Source organism: Halichoeres trimaculatus, unplaced genomic scaffold (genome assembly GCF_033239565.1).
Source record: "Halichoeres trimaculatus isolate MK-OKI-2021-1 unplaced genomic scaffold, fHalTri1.1 fHalTri1_scaffold_18, whole genome shotgun sequence".
Taxonomy (NCBI): domain Eukaryota; kingdom Metazoa; phylum Chordata; class Actinopteri; order Labriformes; family Labridae; genus Halichoeres; species Halichoeres trimaculatus.
Genome location: NW_027437196.1, coordinates 14,137,358 through 14,156,591, shown reverse-complemented (window position 1 = coordinate 14,156,591; position 19,234 = coordinate 14,137,358). Strand labels below are relative to the sequence as shown.

The 19,234-nt window shown below is 40.9% G+C and overlaps 1 protein-coding gene across 1 annotated transcript in view; it reads right to left on the bottom strand.

Moving 5' to 3' along the window:
• Positions 1–16,443, bottom strand: part of prex2 (phosphatidylinositol-3,4,5-trisphosphate-dependent Rac exchange factor 2) — a 110,885-nt gene extending 94,442 nt beyond the window's left edge. Inside the window, exon 1 of the mRNA XM_074693234.1 lies at positions 15,973–16,443. Within this exon, the coding sequence (XP_074549335.1) occupies positions 15,973–16,110 (138 nt within the window). The 5' untranslated portion in view covers positions 16,111–16,443. The remainder of the gene's footprint in view (positions 1–15,972) is intronic.
• Positions 16,444–19,234: the final 2,791 nt, after the last annotated feature.

Below are 19,234 nucleotides of genomic sequence, written 5' to 3'. Positions count from 1 at the left end.
TGTCCTCCAAGGATTGTTGACGGCTCAGACTAGATTTGTGGACACCAACATGTCTCTTCCGAAGAGGCAGCCAGGACAGCCTTGTTGGAACATCTCTGAGAACAGTGAATGGGAAGCTGACGAAATGGCTGGATTTATGGTTACAATAACAGTTTCCAGGATGACTGCGACTACAAGCTCATTTCCAGGTTTGTACAGTGTCAGACAGCAATGCATTGTGATGTGTTATGAGTCATCCAAATAAAGAATTGTAACGCTGAGTGAGAGTCCAAGGTTTGTCCTGTGATTGCTTCACACAGTGGAGCATCTGCTCTTAAGTTCAAAACTTTGATAGATGGACAGCTTAATCAGAATAGAATAGAACTTTATTGTCATTGTAACAAGGACAACAAAATTGAAGTCACAGCAGCAATCAAGAAAACAAAAGAAAGAAAGTGTATAGAAAGTGCAAAAAGGTCCATAAGAAAATAGATGATGACAGCTTGTCCATCATTGTCCAGTTCAGCCAGCCTCCACCTCCACAGGGTCCAGGACTGAGCTTCTTCAATCATGCTCCATCTCTGTCTCCTGTATCCTGTCTGCTCACAGCTGGTGAAGCTCTTCCAACATGGCGCTGGTGTCTGATGTTAGCTCCGTTAGCCATGTCTGTGAATAGCATGATGCTACTCTGCGCTCTGGTATCCCCTCTGTTGCTGCATTAGCACAACTAGCTCGTCCATCTTATTGGAGATAGATCTTACATTCCCAATAACGATGGATAGAAGGACAGGTTGCTGTCGTGTTGTCCTCACCTTTTGGAAAGACATCAGGCCTTACACCAGTTAGCATTGACATGCTACAGGCTGCAAACAGCTGAGTTCACATGTAAACAATGCAGCCATGGTTACATGTAGGATCTCCAGACAAACACAGGAGAAAAAGTAGTAAAATTATCACTGAAGCCACAAAAGGTTTGGTGTCCATGACCAACAAATGAGCCATAAAAAGTAATGATCCACTCCAAATACAAAGATTATGAAAAAGAGACAAAAAAATTACAAGAAACGGACAAAGAAGAGAGAGCTGCTGCAAAAGGTCGTCATAGCCAACAGGGCGGCGCCTAGCAACCCCTAGCTAAAAGTAAATTACATATGCAGTATTATTACTGGCATGAAGAAATGTTACTCTAGAAGTTCGGAGGATGCACCCACGATCAATCTTCAGAGTAGATTTCAGAAAAACACATTTCCCCTGTCGTGGCTGCTTCCTTTGTCCAAATACTCAATAAGGACTAACTGAAGTCCTCAGGCACATGTTTTGTTCCCCGAGGACTTGATGTCCACTCAAGCATGAATCTGCACTGGCTTCTACTGAATCCCAAGCAGACTTCATCACATTTTAGCTCAATATAAACTGTGGGTGATCACTGATGAGATATTTCAACAGAGAGGACATACTCCACATCAAGTCTAACTTTACCCTGCAGGGATCTAACATCAGTGCCATGTTTCTCAGATACTCAGAAAAACGATGAGCCAAAAAGACGCACTGAGAAGGCAGTGGATGAAAGAGTCAGACAACAGCAGGGGTTTGCCCAGTGGTGTTTCTTTTCCACTGGTAGTTCAAGGAAAGTTTGGCTCAGAAATGACATCCACTCACCCTTACAGAAGCTCACTCTGCTCTCATTTGAAAGGCTCGTCGCCAGGGGTGTCAACACGGCTGTTTTCTTTTCCTATATCAGAATTTTTTCTTTGCTACAGGATGAAACCAGCTTTTTGTATCCTTAATCATGTATCAACAAGGAAAAAAAAACTCTTACAAAGTCACTTTGTTCCCTGAGGCCCAGGTATAATCACCTGGATTGTCAGCACGATGGCTGAGGGGGACCACACATTAAAACCCCATTAAAGTTTTCATTATTCAACAGAGCAGATGGGTGTGATGAATGGATTGGTCCTAACACAGAATGAGGCCCTACCTGCCATTAATCAACACAGGTTAGCATGCTGTGGGCAAAAAATGTGTGTTAGAGGAAGTTATAGCTGTATCACCTTATGCAGTGTGTGAACAAATTAAAAACATCATGTTGACAACCTTTGCTTGGGAAATACTTCAAAATCCTGAAACCTAGACTTGAGAATTGTCTGAAAATTATGATTCCTTGTTTATTTTGAAGCTTCTATAATTGAATGTGGTGTGGTTGCCGTCATGAGTGTACAGCTGAGCTTAATGAATCCAGTAAATCCAAATCTAGAGTGAGGCAATGCGGAAGTGCCAAAAACTGCAGTTTGTCAAGTGTCCACTTGAGGGTGGAAGTTGTGCGGGGGTGAATGTTTTCCTCAATCAGCAATTCAGAAGTTATAAAAAACACAAGTTTGCCCAAGCAGATGCCTAGCTCAGCTGATTGACAGGAAGGTGCCCTATAGCTATTAATGTGTGAACGTGTGCTGCATTTCTGATAAGGCTCCTGCCGACAATATGCTTCAAAACTCAGTATCAGAAACAGACGGGTGATGTCACAGAGACAACGTCCATTTTTACTGTCAATGAGTGAATCCATCAATACAAATTAGCATAGCATTAGCTGCATTGAACTAGTGTGTGTGTATTGTGTGTGTTGTGTGTGCGTGTATATATATATATATATATATATATATATATATATATATATCTTCTGAGACTTTTTTCATCTACAGCACTAGGAACAGTGGAAAACATAAAAATAAACAAAAAAGTGTAATAATGACACTACTTATCAGTGTTGGGCAAATTGAAATTACTTTTAAGAATTAGTCATAGTTACTCGTTACTTTTCCAAAAAAGTAAAGGAGTTAGTGACAATTACTTATTCAATGTAATTTGTTATCAGGGAAAGTAATCATGGGGCTTGTTTTCTGTCATTGCTGGTGTTGTTTTTTGGTAAGAATACTACTATAGCCTTGTGTGATGGATTGATTACGGACACATTTTACTAGCTTGCTAGGTGTTGTTTCATTCTCTGCAAATGAGCTGGAAAATGACTTTTTCTTTTCTACCAAATTACATCCAAATTACACGATATTTACAGAAAGAAAAAACTCCCCCAAAACAGTATTCAACAAAAATAATAATATTTCTGTGCAAGACACTCTTGTGAAGAAGAAGAAGAAGAAGAAGAAGAAGAAGAAGAAGAAGAAGAAGAAGAAGAAGAAGAAGAAGAAAACAAATAATCAACATTTTTAAGAGGGGCCAATAAATCAGATTCACACCAGCAGTCCTCATCTAACACAAGTTTGAGCAGCTGGACAGAAGGGAAAATCACAACAAGACTAACAGTATGCTTGCTAACTGCAGTCAGCATGGAAATGTTGTATTTCTAGACAGAAAGGTGGTTTAAGTAACATCAGGCATCCTTGAGAACTTAAGTCATATGAGGAAGAAAAGGCAAAGGTGTAACACACTGGCTGGAGGCCTGTTTCCATGTTTCTATGTGACCTGTGTCCATGATCAGAGCAAACCTCGTCTAGGACATTTTGTGAATGGACATTATGTAATGTTGCCCCTCCCAACCCCTGGATCTCTTCACCAGAACTGAATGATACAATAAACGGAAGGTCACCCTCTCCTCTTGTAAATGTTGATCTCTTTGTCAATGAAACAGATAAATCCCACTGCAGGAGTTTGGCAAAAACACAGCCCACTTGCTTCCTTACACACGTAAACTCACAATGATGTAACGACGAGACAATGATGGACATTCCTGCACTTCAAAATAAAGTCTGTGCAGACTGTGGCTGAAAAGCTTTAGCACACACTCATGCAAAAATAAATGTGTGAATGAAAGTGAAGTGAGTGGACAAGAGACTGGAGAGAGGAAAAAATGAGCTGTTCATCACATTACACAGCCACGCCATGCAGAGTGGACTGCTATGAGGGGAATACAAATCCCATTGAGAGTGAGAAGCTCTCGAAACAGATCTGAAAGACAGAAAATGATGCAGCATATTACATTGGTAATAAAAAAAGGCTTTTTGCTGCTCCCAGGCTGCAGAGACAAGTTTGGCTTAAGCATAGAGCAAGCCTGGGACATCTGCTAATGCATTCAAGTTAAATCTTTTAGAGGCGTGGGCAGGAACATGAAGCCTGTTCAATGTGATACATACAAAACAACCATGTGAGATCCCTGTTGTTCACTTAGTTAACTGTGGGACACTGTGCTCTTCCTGGAAGTAAAAGTAGTGAAGACGGGATCAGAAGGAGGAGAAAATTGAATAAAAAAGTTCTTCAGTCAGGTTCATTTTGAAAGCTTCCTCCCAATCTGGGTTTATTGGCACTGGTGACAAGAATTAACTCTGCTGGAATGAATAGGCCTTTCTCAGAGTCTATCGGACATACTACCTCTTTTGTCCATGGATGATTCACTGATCTGCTTTGTTGTTGTGATTGCAGAGCTGGCAGACACTCAGACATCCTGCAGAAACCATTCTTCCCAATTGTTTTAGTGGTGTGGAAAAAAATTCAGAGGACTGGGATATTGTACCCGCGTGTGCAGGTATTTCAGTGTACAAGTCTGTAAAAGAATCCTCTGTTGTTAACGAACAAAAAAGAAAAGACAAAGAGTATTCAAAGCCAGAGATGGAGACACAAACAAAAGCTTCCACACGAAAAAGCCCACAGTAATAAATCAGCAGACTGTGACGGGATGCTCATTAGCGTAACGCTCGTTTTGAGTGTGTGTTTATTTGTCATACATCTGTCCAAAAAAGCTGGCAGACCAGAAGTAAGTGCTGCGATAATAGTTTATGGGCAGCAGGTTACAGGTGTGCCAGCAGCTTGGCATCCTCAGGCGAGCTATGGGTGTCTCTCCGTGTGTGTGTGTGTGTGTGTGTGTGTGTGTGTGAGAGAGGAAAAAGACAGAGATAGACAGAGACAAGGCAGACAGAATAAACAGATCGAGAGGAAGTGTAGAGGCGAGGAGGGAGTGAGGAGAAAGAGCGCCTTGTTTGGCCTTCATAACGCAACAACCCTGTAGGGAGGATACGCTGCCTTTAGCGTACATCCTGCGCAGGGGAAGCACTTTTTCAACCGGAATCCAGCACGAAGGGTTAAATCTTATGCACTGACACACACCTTTACAAAAACAACAAAAAAAGGGCAAGCAAAAAGGGAACACCCACTCCTCCAAAAAACAGTCCTGTCAAAAGTCTCTGATCCTGTGAGCACGCAGGGGAACATCCGAACAGAGAGAAAAGGCTCTTTGTTGTGATTCTCCCCCTCAAGCAAGACCCCTCCTGTCCTCAGCAGGTCCCGGTGACACCTCCAGGAGTCCTCCAGAGCTTCCCATCTTGTTACGCCTCTGGCTACTTTTCCAAATCCATCCTGTTTCTCTCAGCTGGGAATGTATACAGGAAACAGACGCTATAAATACAGCAGGGAATGTTAATATGTCTGCAGAGGGAGTGGCTATTAAGGCTCATCTGCACAGCTCGATGCAGGATCTCTGGTTTTAATTAAAAACAGAGGACTTAGTGTGTATTCATTTGTCTTTGGAACACTTGTTGGCCTTTATCTGATATTTCAGCTACAGAATGAGCAGATGACTCCTGGACTGAATAGTTGAAAAGGTCTTTTTTCCAGACGCTGAATGAACCATACAGGAATATAATTTGGGTCTTTGTTGTGAAAATCTGGCCTTTTAAGAGCCGTCCATGAAAACTGCTCTCTAAAAACTTACTACCGTGTGAAGAAAACTTTATTTTGGTAATGTTATTCCGTCCTTCCAGTGACCCAGACGATACACAAGCGGCTGAAATGAGGCGGTTCATCTAATGAATATGTCTGTGTCCAATGTCTGTGCCTCACCCTGGGTGAGCAACATGCATGGTTGACACTCGATTGAAATAAGCACATGAGCGTAAAATGATGCAGTCCTGTCCGTTAAACCAACATTTTGACAGGCTGTGGTTCTGTTCAATTTCACCCATCACGGCACTGTAAACGGCAGGCATCTTCAGTTTATTAGGTGGATGGTTTGACTTGTGAAATTGGATATTAAGCAGCGAAACGAGCCCCCAGTAGATGAGAGTGAGACTTTAGAGACACAGCTCGCCATGCCCCTCCGATCTCTATGTGCAGCGGAGCAAAACGTTGCCCACTGATGGCTGGCAGTTCCCATCAGAGCCACACACCGGGACCTTGCATTGATCGGAAGAGTGACTAAGCAGAATCATCAGTCTGCCAATCCACGGTGCCCTTCCAAGCATGACTGTCACACACCCAGACGTCCATCTCAGCAGGCCGAGCGAGGGAAAAAGGAAACTCGCTGAGTCAGCCTCTGTCACGCAAAGAATCCGGACTCTGTGGACAGAGAGTTGAAGGGATGCTGTGCCAGTTTCTCCCTCACTTTTCCCTCCGAGCACTGCTACTGAAAGCATGCCCGCTTGTACAAATACCCCCTCCAGACAGGGTTCTGCTCATCATGCCTTCTTTTTGTCTGTGAATGGACTGAGCAAGAGGAACCAGGCCAACATGACTGCAGACCTTTGTAGACCTCAACTTGATTAGACCCACTTACTCTTACACAATTAGCATGAACAGGAACTACTAATAAGAGCATGTTTCAATCTCATAGCCTTTTTAGAACATTTATTTCTAAAGATTTAATTGAAAGTGAAACACAAAAAAATCTCCTGACCGAAGAAAAAATTTTTGTTAGATATTCAAAATAAGAAAGAAGAGACTTTTTTTCATTTCCAAACCACATGTCGGTTTATGTAAGAATCAAGGAAAAAGAGTTTCAGGGACTGAAAATAAAATAGATTGATACAAAGCAGACAAGCAAGCATGAAAAGGATGTCTGCGGTCATAGCATGCCAAGAGACAGAGAGACACTTGTCTAACTCTCAGAGCCACTATAGCAAATCCCATTCAAGTGCCTAATTAAATAATTTGGAGTGAAGTGGAATTTCCCATCATGTCTGGCTGGGCAGCTCCGGCTGTTTATGGATTCAGAGCCCAGGAAGGCGGGATGGACACTAATGACATGGAAAGTGTGAGTTCAGCAACGGATGGTAGAACAAACTAACATATAAGTATTCTGAAGAAATTTCAACCAAAAAGTGACAGCTGCACCACTTTTTAGGAAAATTACAAAACAAACCATGTGGTTGGTATTCTTAAAAAATAAATGACCACTTTCTGTGACTACTGGAGGCAGGTGCATTGCTAAAGCAGGTTTGAACTGACGCTGCCGGCATACTGATCCGTGCAGACGTGTGTTCCCTGCATTATAGCATGCCAGCCAAAACACAGGCTTCTTTGTGCCGGTGACCCTTTCACTCTCCATGGACGTCCTCACAAGTGTCTACGGTAATGCCGCCACTTTTCTACTTATGGCACGTAAGCCCCATGAGACTGGGCAGCTGGCGTTGGTCAAATCAAAGGCAGCCTTCTCTTCAGCGCTCCACTTCTGCCTCCTGATCTGAATCCACTTGATGGATTCAGTGCAGGGATCCTTGTTTCTATTACCTATGCAACCAAGCTCAGCATTGCCAAGTGGGCATCTGTGGCAGAACCCTGCTTTCCCTCGCCTGGTGGGGGAAGTGTGTGAGTGTGGTGCTGGGGCAGGAAACTTGCAGCACAATGTAAAGAGCGGGAGGGCCAGGAAGGAAGGAAATCCTGCTTGAAAAATGGCCTCTGGGATGAAGCAAAAGAAACTTGTCACATTGAGACCCGCTCCAGGGACTGTGGAGGCAGTTTGAAGGAAAAGAACACTCAGCAAAAGGCCCTGAAGGCATCGGCTAAAGGGAAGGCTGTTAGTAATACCTCGCTTCAAGCAATATGAACCAGTTCCTCTACCTTTTTATTCTTCAAAATACTGCCAAACACTCTTTATTGTAAAAGGGTAAAAGAAGGTTAGTTGCAAGCTAGCAAGCTTTGCCTAGCATAAACACTCCTAACAGTATCTGCCTTGCATTTTATCTTAATCACCAAGAATTAATCAATGAGATCAGACAAAAAGATTTTGTTACTTTTAAAGACAGCCACGGTAGCTGTATTCCCCTCTTTCTAGTTTTGAGCCTGAGCCAAGCTAACTAGTCGTATAAGCCAATCAGCTGCTATCAGTTGCGTCAAACATAATGTACACAAGAGTAGGGTATCAAACTTTTAATCTCACTCTCAACAAAACAATAAGAGTGTTTTTTTCCCATCTGCACAACTACTGTTTCACTAAAATATGTCTCGTTGAAGAATTTTGAAATTTTGTCCAAACATAAGAAGGCGACAACATCGCATTGTTGTGGTCTCACAGTGGAGACTGGTCTTGTTGGTCTGCATGGCAAACAATGAAAATCCTTTGAGAGTTTGAGCTAACTAACCAAAATAAATCATTGTGTTATTTTATTTTGTCTAAAGAGGGTAACACGAAAAACCTAGTGAAACACAACTGCAAAAGCTTTGGTTGTTGGCACTTCTTCAAAACATTAAATTCAAAACAAAAATAAATATTTTAGCATCTATTTGTGCCGCACCTCTTATTTTGACATCAAATACTATAGAGCAGGGGTCATCAACGTGGTGCCTGTGGGCACCTGGGCGCCCGCAAGAACTACATAAGGTGCCCACGATACATGTTCCAAATAACAGCACTGGTCACAATGGAGCTACTTCCTACCGTTGTTGTTGTGTAATTCAATAATAATAATTGTGAAAAAGTTAACATTGACTTGTGAGCAGTCTCTTCACATAGTATTATCACTTCTACTATGATGAGTGTTATTGAAAAGTGATCTGTGTAGTGTTGTTAAGGACGTCTGTTTCAGACAAGTAGCCCTTCATGCCATTCATTTCCTGTGAGGTAGCCATTGGTCTCAGAAAGATTGGTGACCCCTGATTTAGAGTAATTCCAATCAGTAGTATAGTGTAAGTCGGGGTGGCCAACCAGTCAGAGACCAAGAGCCACAAAAATGACCGTGGTACTACAGAGAGCCACGTCACACACGTGGTCTTACAAACACACTTCCTCTCACACATAAGCTAAATGACATAAAATGAAAATCAAAACATTTTCTATTTTCAAAGCGAGGTTTATTGTGTTTGTGTGTTTAAATTTGTACTAGTGAAGAGAAACTGAAACTTAAGTATCAATCCCAACTGATCCCAACATTGGCCTCCATATATAATTTAGATTGATCGGCACATCACTACTCATAACTACATATTTTTATAAATGGATCGAAGAGCCACACACAGAAAGGCAAAGGGCCACATGGGGTTCGCGAGCCACAGGTTGGCCACCCATGGTGTAAGTATTAGTATCAAGACCAGTATTAAATAATTTTTAGATACCCATCCCTAATCCAGTACTGTTTATTTCCTAATGGCAGCCAAATCTGGGGAGTTGCAGAATCTTGAACACGAACAGTTTATGATGGATGGATATTATTTACATTTTCACATTTTCCTTTTATTAAAACTGCTTAACAGGAAGTTGAAATAGAAAGTCTCCGATCGATATAGAACCAAATGCTCTGCAAACAGGATTTGGTGGTCATTGAGATAATCTTCACTGCCATTAATCTTCAGGAAGCCCAAAAGACAACCTTTAAGACGCCGTGCTTAAAATACTTAAAGTACTTAAAAATGAGAGATAATGCATCAAAACTTGCAAAAATCTTCACTATGACTGAATAGCGGTAAATTAAATTTACAATAAAAAGCTATAAAGAGGTGGTAGTGAGTGCTTTACGGACGAGGGGCCCAACACTGCGGATGGACACAAGAGAGACTGTATTCCTGCATGGAGAACAACTGGCCTAATCTAATTAAGGGTCAGGAAGATGAAATGAATGGACTCTCTTACTAACAACAAATAACATAAGCAGACAGGCTTGTTTACTTGGAATAAAGTGGAATTAAAGCAGAATACACTCAGCCTCTATCAGAAGTTTGAAAAACTGTTAGGTGTTGAGGAAACGCTCCTGTGGCGATATTAATAAACCTTCACATCACATGAGAGGGAATGGAAAATAAACTTGTCAACACTTGGTGAGAAACAAAAAAAGACCATTAGCTGTGGATAAAACAAGTAATTGGGTAACAGACACAGCTCTTTGTGGAATCTTATCACTAAATGAACTCAATTGCAGATACAAGTTAATGTAAGCAACACTAATGGCCACTGGCAGTCTCTAAGTACTCAGCCACAGCTTTACAGCTGCAGCTGACCACCTTCGTGTGAGTTAACATGTTTGTACAGACTCTCTTATCTGATCTGTCACTTAAACAAGGTTTAAATAGCTTAAAATCATCTGTACTGGTAGCTATATCACATCAAGTCAGACTCATTACGCTAACATAAACAGCTGCTGCTTTGGCCCTATTTAACTCAACATCCTCTCCAACAGATCCAGACATGGGTGTTACCATTTCTGGCTTCTGACTCTTCAAACATTATGAGTGTATCTTTTTACCGTGAGTAAATGTTGCACTGTGAATATTCAGACTTCTTTAACATTCATCATATTCCTGCTGCATTTTGCATTTATTTCTATCAAATCAGAGGCACTGACCATTAGCATCTTCTGTTCTTGATTTCCTTAGAAAACAAAAGTGAGCAGGAAACTAGCAAAAAGTCAAAAGATTAAGAGACAGGAAAGGGAAAGGGACCAGAGGTCAGGACCTCTGGGGTCATCAGCTGTCTGTCTGCAGCCCTCTTCCTTGACCTGACCTCTTTCAGGACTGACCACTGCAGCAGCTACAAGTGGGAATAAAACTTCTCAGCTAACTACACTGTCCATTCTGAAATGTTACAACAAATCCTGACTTCCAGCGTGTGACTTCAATACTCACACAATACTGAGTATGAACCTAAACACCTCATGATCCCCAGAGCCAGTAAATGACCCTTTAAACAGCTGCTTTCTCCATTAGGCTTGATTCCCAAACTTCCTGCAGCCATTGTCACAGAAACCACACGAGTAAACATCAACATGCTGATACATTCTTAGGGCCTGTGTCCACTGAGTCCACTTCTCAAGCTTGGCAGTGCCAGCTCCCTTTGCAAAACCAATGCAGTTTCTAGGTTGTGAGATTAACTTTGACTTGTTTTGGGTACAATGCCTGGTCTAGAGGTACTGCTAGCACCAGAAGATTATGTTTTTCATTGGTTTTATGTTCTTTCTCTTCTAAAATTCCCTGAAAAGGGGCAAATATGAAGCAAACAGAGCAATATCCACAGTCTCTACTATGAAAGCAGAAATGCTATGAGATGACTCTAGTAACAGTGCAACAGTACGCGTGGATAAAACTGCTCTATAAATTGAAAGACAAAAACTACTACTGGTGGACACAGGCCCTAACTCCTCTACATGTAAAGAATGAGGATAGACATTTGCAGCTTAAGTTTTGGGAAGAAGGAATCCAGGAAAATAGTTCTATCTATTTGACTTGACTCCAGGATGAGCAGAAGTAGAGTTTCCACTGGCTAACAACATCTAAAACCATATTTATCCAACCCTTATTTTTTCAAGGGATTTAAAATGTTTTAAACATTACACTCTGTGGTGGTTTCACAGTTCAACAGGCTTTTGTTGCAAAGGGAAGGCAGCAGCTGAGGGATCGCTTAGCGCTCTGCAAAACTCTTTGGAATAAATTAAGTTAGCTTGTGGCTCAGATCTCCATCCTCAACCAGAACATGAAAGGTTTCCTCACATGTCCCAACTTGTGTTCTGTCTTTTAAGGGCATATGGTGAATATAAATGACTGTCATTGTCTCTGAATTTACAGGGAACATTGACAGCCTGACTATTTTATTTGACACTGTTGCTAAAAAAAGTTACAGAAAGGCAAACACTCCTTTAAAGTGATTGTTTACACTCTTCTTTGATTTGTTCTCCTGATTCAGACATTTCTAAGAATGACTGTCAGTCTACTGGCTCAAAGCTGTCCAAGATAAACACCAGTGTCCACTGCCGCCCACTTTCTTCAGCTATAATTTTTTTTTATGTAAGATAGGCCTGAGATAGTTTCCCTTGAACCTTCCTCTCGGTGTCAGACGTCTGTGGAAGTTCAGGGAAATCCGATCCAAGGACAGTCGCATTTAGATTTACCGATTCTCACACCTTCTTGATGCAATCTAAACCTTTTCCCATAAGAGGCTCAGTACAGCTACACAATAGGCCCAAAATGTTCTGGGACAAATTACTACAATCATCCAGGTTTGTTTTCCACTACCTTAAGAGTAAAGTATGCATGAGGTGCATTGTTTTTGGGTCCCACAGATCAGCAGAAACAATCTCTACTCCAAGTTTCAACTCCTGCTACTGAGTAGAGCCTCATTGTTCCCCAGCATTTCCTAACCTCAGAGGAATTCCTCCTCCAGGAAATATGGTTTACAAGAGAAAGACCCCCCTTTCTCTACCCTTCACCCTCTTGGCAATATCTGCAGTGTCTTCCTCTCTGGCAGGACTCTGTCTATGGCTCTCACTGCTGAGTCTTCTGGATTATCCCACCAGGGAGTCTCACAGAGGGTGGTGGTGTCCATTCTGACCTCTAGACACAGAGAAACTTGTCTGGTTCTCGCATGGCAGATGAGGAAGCCAAAGGGGGGAGGCATGAGTATGTTTGTGTGTGATCAGATGAAAGTCTTTAATATGACCCTTCTCAGCAGTAGGGCCGTCTTTGATCATCCTAAATGTCTTCCCTCAACACTGCCCAGGACCTCCCAGGTGATAAGACAGTAGATAAAGGTGACTCTTTGTATTTCTCTCACATTTTCTTGCCTCGCTAAACCATGGCTGCACTGCATTGGCCCAAAAGATTTCGGCCATGGAAAGTCAAAAACAAAGAGAAGACACATTCTGCATTTGAACAACGTCCTTCAAAAGAATTTTGAAAAATCATCCAGAAAATACACGCAACTGAAAGACATTTATCATAGTCCACCAACAAAACAATGGTCTTCCAGGCCTTAAGGATGCAATGAATACAATTAAATTTTGGCAAATCTGGTTCACTTGCGGTAACAATCAAGATATGCGCATCTGAAGATGCAGCTGAATTGGGAAAAACAAAGGTGACAATCTCTTAAGAGTGAAATTAAAGGTAGTGATGTGGAAGTGCACCAAACTGCAGTTCAGAGTTTCCACCTGAGGTTGGAACGCCAAAGAAAAGCTTTTAGCCTCATTTCCACCAAGCAGTTCAGTTTGGTTTGCCTTTACACAGCACACAACTTGTAGCACTTCCACAAACTAACCCCTGGGCAGATCCTCAAATAACTGAGACAAACCATTTCATTTTTTTTTGGAACCCTTCCATTGGGGTGCCAGACTAAACCAATCCAACCCCAGATGGTGGAGCTACAACACTGCAGACCGTTCACTGGTCGAAAAAAACGTCACTTACCATGCAGCAGTGGCAGCTGTATTTGTACAGCACACAGCCTTTTCTGAATCAAAGCTAGAGTGCACTTTGTAACAAAGGGCCACATGCCAATCACAAAAAAGGTGAATTGTTGGATGTCTTCTATCATTGCTCTCTGTTTACGGTGTTGCATTTTTCTTCTTCATTGGATTTATTAGCGGTATACACTGTGTCATGCTGCTATGGTGGCATGCTATTATGTAAATAACGGGGCTACACATTGTCTACCAAGAGGGGGCACGGTTGGCTGTAGAAACACAAACAGGATCAGGCTTTACTGATCCAACCAGACCACTTGTAGTAATGGGGCTATTGGTTACCATGCTGCAACGCTGATTTATATGTCAGAATTAAACATGTTTACAGTTTTATGAGTGTTGGAATGAACTTCTTTTTACTACTTGTTCACTTCTGATTGATGAAAGTATAGTTAACCCCTTGATGCCTGTTGTCACCAATTTGCGACATACCCTGTCAGGTCTTGATGCAGCTGAAATGACCATTGTATCTGATTATTACCTATTGATTCATATTTTACACATACCACAGATTGTATCAGATCCACTATGTTACAATATATTGATCAGGGGATGAACTTCTCATGTCTGTGTATATAGTGTAACTTAGTTATAACTATTGTGTGTACAATACACACTCAAATTTACAATCTCCACTTAATTTAACAACTGTAAGAATGCAAAATCACATAAAACCAATCTATTTTTATAATTGTTAATTAATTCCGGCAGTAAGGGGTTAAGCATGATTGGGGCATGGCTACTTTAACCAGCAAGAGAGAGTGTAGTTGAGCCTGTTTGCTGAAGCCTAATTTCACCTCTTTGTCCATTTGTAGCCCATCAAAATGTTGTTCATCAGCAGTATCAATAATGTCTCTTCAGAAACCAATATATGACATCACTATCTCTTTGTCCACATTCACACAAAGGATTAATAAAGCTATCTGATCATACTCATGTTATGATGCCCTAATCTTTGGTGAGAGTTGTGAATGTCTTATCTGTCTTAATGTTGGTATTACATAAGTTTTGCATTTTTCCAGTGCATTCACCATAACTGTTCTTAGTATTGCGCTCTCCATTAACGTAGCTGCTTGTTTCTCATACGAGAGATGTTTGGCCCTGGTCATCCACTGCATTTTATCACCCTCATCAAGCTATTTCAGTCTTATCAAGCATCTAAACCAACAACAGATCTTAATCTAATCAGATGCATCAGTCCCAGAACAAACCCCACTTGTAAGAATCCAGTATGTCTGAAATGAATCCCAGTCCCACCACTACAGGAGAGAGATGAAGGAGGAGATGGCTGCATTCCCTGAACTCCCCCCTCTATCCCATTGCTAGGACAGAGTACACATTCCCTTATGTGATCGCCTCCTCTATTTCTCCAGTGATGCCACTTCTAAGAAAGGCCTTGCTCCAGCTCACATCCCCTCCCTCTTTGGTCCCTCTGTCCTCCATTGGAAACATCTGGGGAGTGGGAGGGAGGTCAGGGTGTGCACACTCGTACATGTGGTCTGGGAAATAGAGACTGGACTTCCTCGCAAAGTCCCCATTGCACAGAGAAACTGAAACTGTTGAGAAAATTGCAATGGAAGACCTCCAAACCCACAGCTCAAAACACATCAAATCAGTGTTTTCATTCCAGTTTTTTAACCTTTTAACACTCCTGTCAAATAAAACTTGACAATCCCCGCTTTCTTGACCCCCCTCTCCCCAGCCTTTCATGAAGGTGTTATTTTATGTAATGTCATTAAGCTGACAGCATATCATTCCTGTGTTGCAGTGACCAAGAGTAACCCCCAGTGTGTAGCCGGAGATGTGCGGCCAGATGAGTGCCTTGGCCGGTGGTTTTCATTTTAGTCCACCTGTGCCGTCCTTGGCCCAAGTCCACACTGCTGGATCTGATCAGAAGTTGGCAAAAGAAGCTAAAAAGAAATTACGCTCTCTTGTGTTTTCCTATGGTGTGTGGGAAGTGGAGTAACACTGGGGCTGCAGAAGGAAATGTTACAAGACAAGGTGTGGAAAACACTGTGAGATGGAATACTAAAGTTCTTATGGTACTTTCTTTTCCTTTGATTTGTCTTGTAAGATGTAAAGCAAAGTATAGATTTTTTTATCCTGAAATGTCTGATATTTTAAAGATTTTATCAATTGTGGATGGAAAAAGATGTAGAGACTTTAACAGACCATGATCAGACTGAGAAGTGGATTCAACATCCCACTAGCTGTGCAACAACTCAGGCTGCCATGCCTCTTTGTGCCTGCTTTCCTGATTTCACACTTCACTCTGAAATGTTAATATTAATATCACAGGCTTGAGTTTTAATTGGGCATTAAAGGTTAAAGAAAGTTTTTTTTTTTTTTATCCCCAGCTCATTTAAAGCAACAGTATCATGCAGAGAGTTTGCACAGGTTATTGACATGTAACACTTGTGGGAGACTCCTGATGCACCATGCATACTAATCAGGGCACTGTTTGTATTTATTTGTGTGCTTCCGAGCTCAGTTTGCATGAGTTAAACGTGTGTTTTCGGCGCCGTTAATGGTCAAATACACAGACAAAACTTACCGAGAGAAACTCCAGTGTCCCGACATAATCCCGTTCAGTCTTTAAAAGTTCATTTAGGACGCAGACTCGTAACCGGAGCTGTTTTTCCAGGTCCTTCCCGCTTTCAAATCGGTGCTCACCTCTGCTCTCCTCCGTCATCGTGAGTTAATTCATTCAAACCTTATTTCCTTCGACTGTAGAAAGTTTCACATCACAAATCGGTTTTAGAAATGGAATAGTAAAGTCTGCAGCATGGTAACACAGAGGAAGCGACAGGTCTTTCTGCAGTGGAAGTCCGGGAAAAGTAGCAAAACAATTGCGGGATGCTGAGTGAACACGCAGGAAAAGTTAGCTAAAATTAAAAATGTAAGCGGAAATGCAGCTAAATACGACAACAACAGATAGCTTCCATGTAGCGTCACTGAGGAATGGACAACGACTGGACACCAGTTTGAAACTTGGGTCCATGTGACTCCTGCACTCTTCATCCGAGTCCAGCCTCCCTATAGTATTTAACACAGAGGAGGACCAGTGTCAAATACACAAAGTACAACATATCACTTCCGGAAGCTCTTTTCAAAATAAAACCAACGCAACAGGTATTGAACGGTTGACTGGAATTCATCAACTAAAACGAACTGGTCTTAAGGTAAAACAGACGATATAATTCAAAAGTTAAAGTGCAGACTGCTACAGGTAAGAGATAAACCAATTACAACTTAGTTGAAATACATTTTAACGCTCACTCTGATAACTACGAACTTTACGCTCAAGTTAAACTCATGTACTTCCGGTTTTGTCTGACGTATTTCCCGTTAACTTAGCAATTCTGAATCCAAGGCAGGAAAAACAAATGTTTCCAAACTTCCACTAATGTAGAAATAATAACACGTCAAACCATAAAACAGAGAGCAATAGACGTACTTCTTTTCAATTTTGAAGCATTAAAATACAAAGTCGTGGAGCCTAACAGTTACCTTCACAAATTTTTTTTTTTTTTTTTCACTTTACGAACACTCAACTGATATGAAGTGACAGAATGGGACAGAACGGGAATGTGTCTTATTTGTTTCAAGCACTGAAAGTTGAAGCCAGTGTAACCGCTAAATATATTTGTGCTTTGTTTGCATTCTCTTGCATATACATAAATTGTATTTATCTTACAGTTTTAATTTATTGTTGTTCAATTCATAGTCGTTTTATCTGATGTTAAAGTATGGCCTTTCTGAAACACAAAATGAAAAGAGCTAACTAAACCACTCAGTACTACTTCTAAAACTCCTTGCAGCAATTTTCTTGTAACAAATGTGTCTCGTCTGCAGCAAAGTGCCTCTCCCTGTTTTTCCTTTAACTTTTATATAAGAACATTACCCAAATGAAGCCAGCAGATGCTCTTGTGCCTCAGCTCATTTTTATAAGCTTGTAATGTATAAATCCTGCAGCTGTGTTCCCCAAAGACACTGCTCTTCTCAGTCTGCAGTGTCTTGGTATTTATCAGTGGTTTTATGTGATCCTTTTCAAAGAAATAAGCCAATTTCAATCTGTGTTATCAAGCCAAGTGATTAGAACTGCATTTTTAAACCAAGTCAGCTTGGTGTCACAACCAGGGTGTGTTTTTAAAGAAATCTGCACAGCCAACAAATAATTACCTCCACATTTCATTTGAACTTATCTCCTCTCAACAGAAAATCCACATAGTTCCTCAGTTTTCTTTTAATCACTGCCATTTCTGGAGTGTGTCTACTGAAGCACGGTCACATAAAGAGCAAAAGACTGCCCTAATCTATCAGCACCAGAGGAAGTCAATCTTTTACGAGGTGATTTTATGTCTTAATTACAAGTTAGAGTCAGTTTTGTGAGGTGAGATGAGGACATAGCTGTTAAACCTGACTAAACGTTGACATATGGTAGACTCTGGTGGTTAAATGCAGTACTGTTCACTTGTGCTCGGCACTTCTTGATGATCCTGTACTGTTTCCTGGCTGCCACAAGAGGTCACTGTTGTTTCAGTTCAAATGTTGGTGTTGCTGAGTCACAAGATTTTCATCAGACTTCATGACTGATCCTCTAAATCACAAATATTTATTTTCTGAATGAGACCAGCATTGACATCAACTGAGTCATGAAAAATGTCATTAAACACATTAACATTTAAATGAAAATGTAAAAAGTAATCTTTAATCATAGGCCTTCAAAAATTATTTAATGGGAGCAATAACATTTTTACATTGCTTCTTCGAAAATTATTACTTGCAGAGTGACACAGTTTATCGCCTTTTGTTTTGATTACCCCACCCATACATCAATAACAAGTTTTATTTCTGTGTTCTACTTGGTGCACAGCAAATCTATGCAAAACCTCCTTTATCTTTCCTATTGCACCCTGATTCAATAGTGTCTGAAGGTCATTTTAGTCTACACAGGTTCAGATGTCCAACAGGCTTCCAATGTCCCCCAATGTGATGATGAATGACACATGACTTCTGAAACTTGTATTTTGTATGGACTTTTTGGGCTTAAATTTCCATTGATTAAACAAAGTCTCTAAGAGAGAAAAACGTCTCAAAATTTCCACTTGGAATTTCCTCAAAATTCAAATTCAAAGAAGTACAGAAAAATGCCCCAAATCCCAGAACATTTCCTAAAGACTGCAATATTGAAAACTTCCAGAATCTCCAAAAATCAAATAGATATGTATAAAAAAAAGTTTCTTAAAGTGTTCATCAAAATTTCAGAGAAATGTCCATTAATCACCATAATTTTCTTTGATACTTTAAACCACCCCCAAAATTCAGTTTGAAACATTTTCAGTTTACATTTTTCATTGACAGCTGCTTTAATACTTTTGTAGATAAGACAAAGCTCCAATTTCAACAGCTCTCTGTGGTTAGTATTTTGTCATTATCATAATACAACCTTAATTAGATACTCCTTCCTTTTACAAACACTGTTCTATTTTCAGATGTCCTAACTGAGAAACCGTTCTTTGACCATGTGACCATGGCCTCACTGCATCTGGTTAAGCGTCTTTCAGCGATGTGCACAAAGTTTGTAAGGGCCACCAATCACCTGAATATCATAATACACAGATTCTGGACAGTTTTACTTTGTTTTGCAGAAAAATTTTATCTGCATCCACGTTTTAACCTTTTTTTTCTCTCCAACCACTTTGATGTTTCCCCTTCAGTACTTACTTGCACTATACTAAGTCTTGTGCTTTGTAATTTGACAGATGTGGATGGAAAAGCATAAAATATTTGGTAAACTGGTGCTCTAGCTTTGT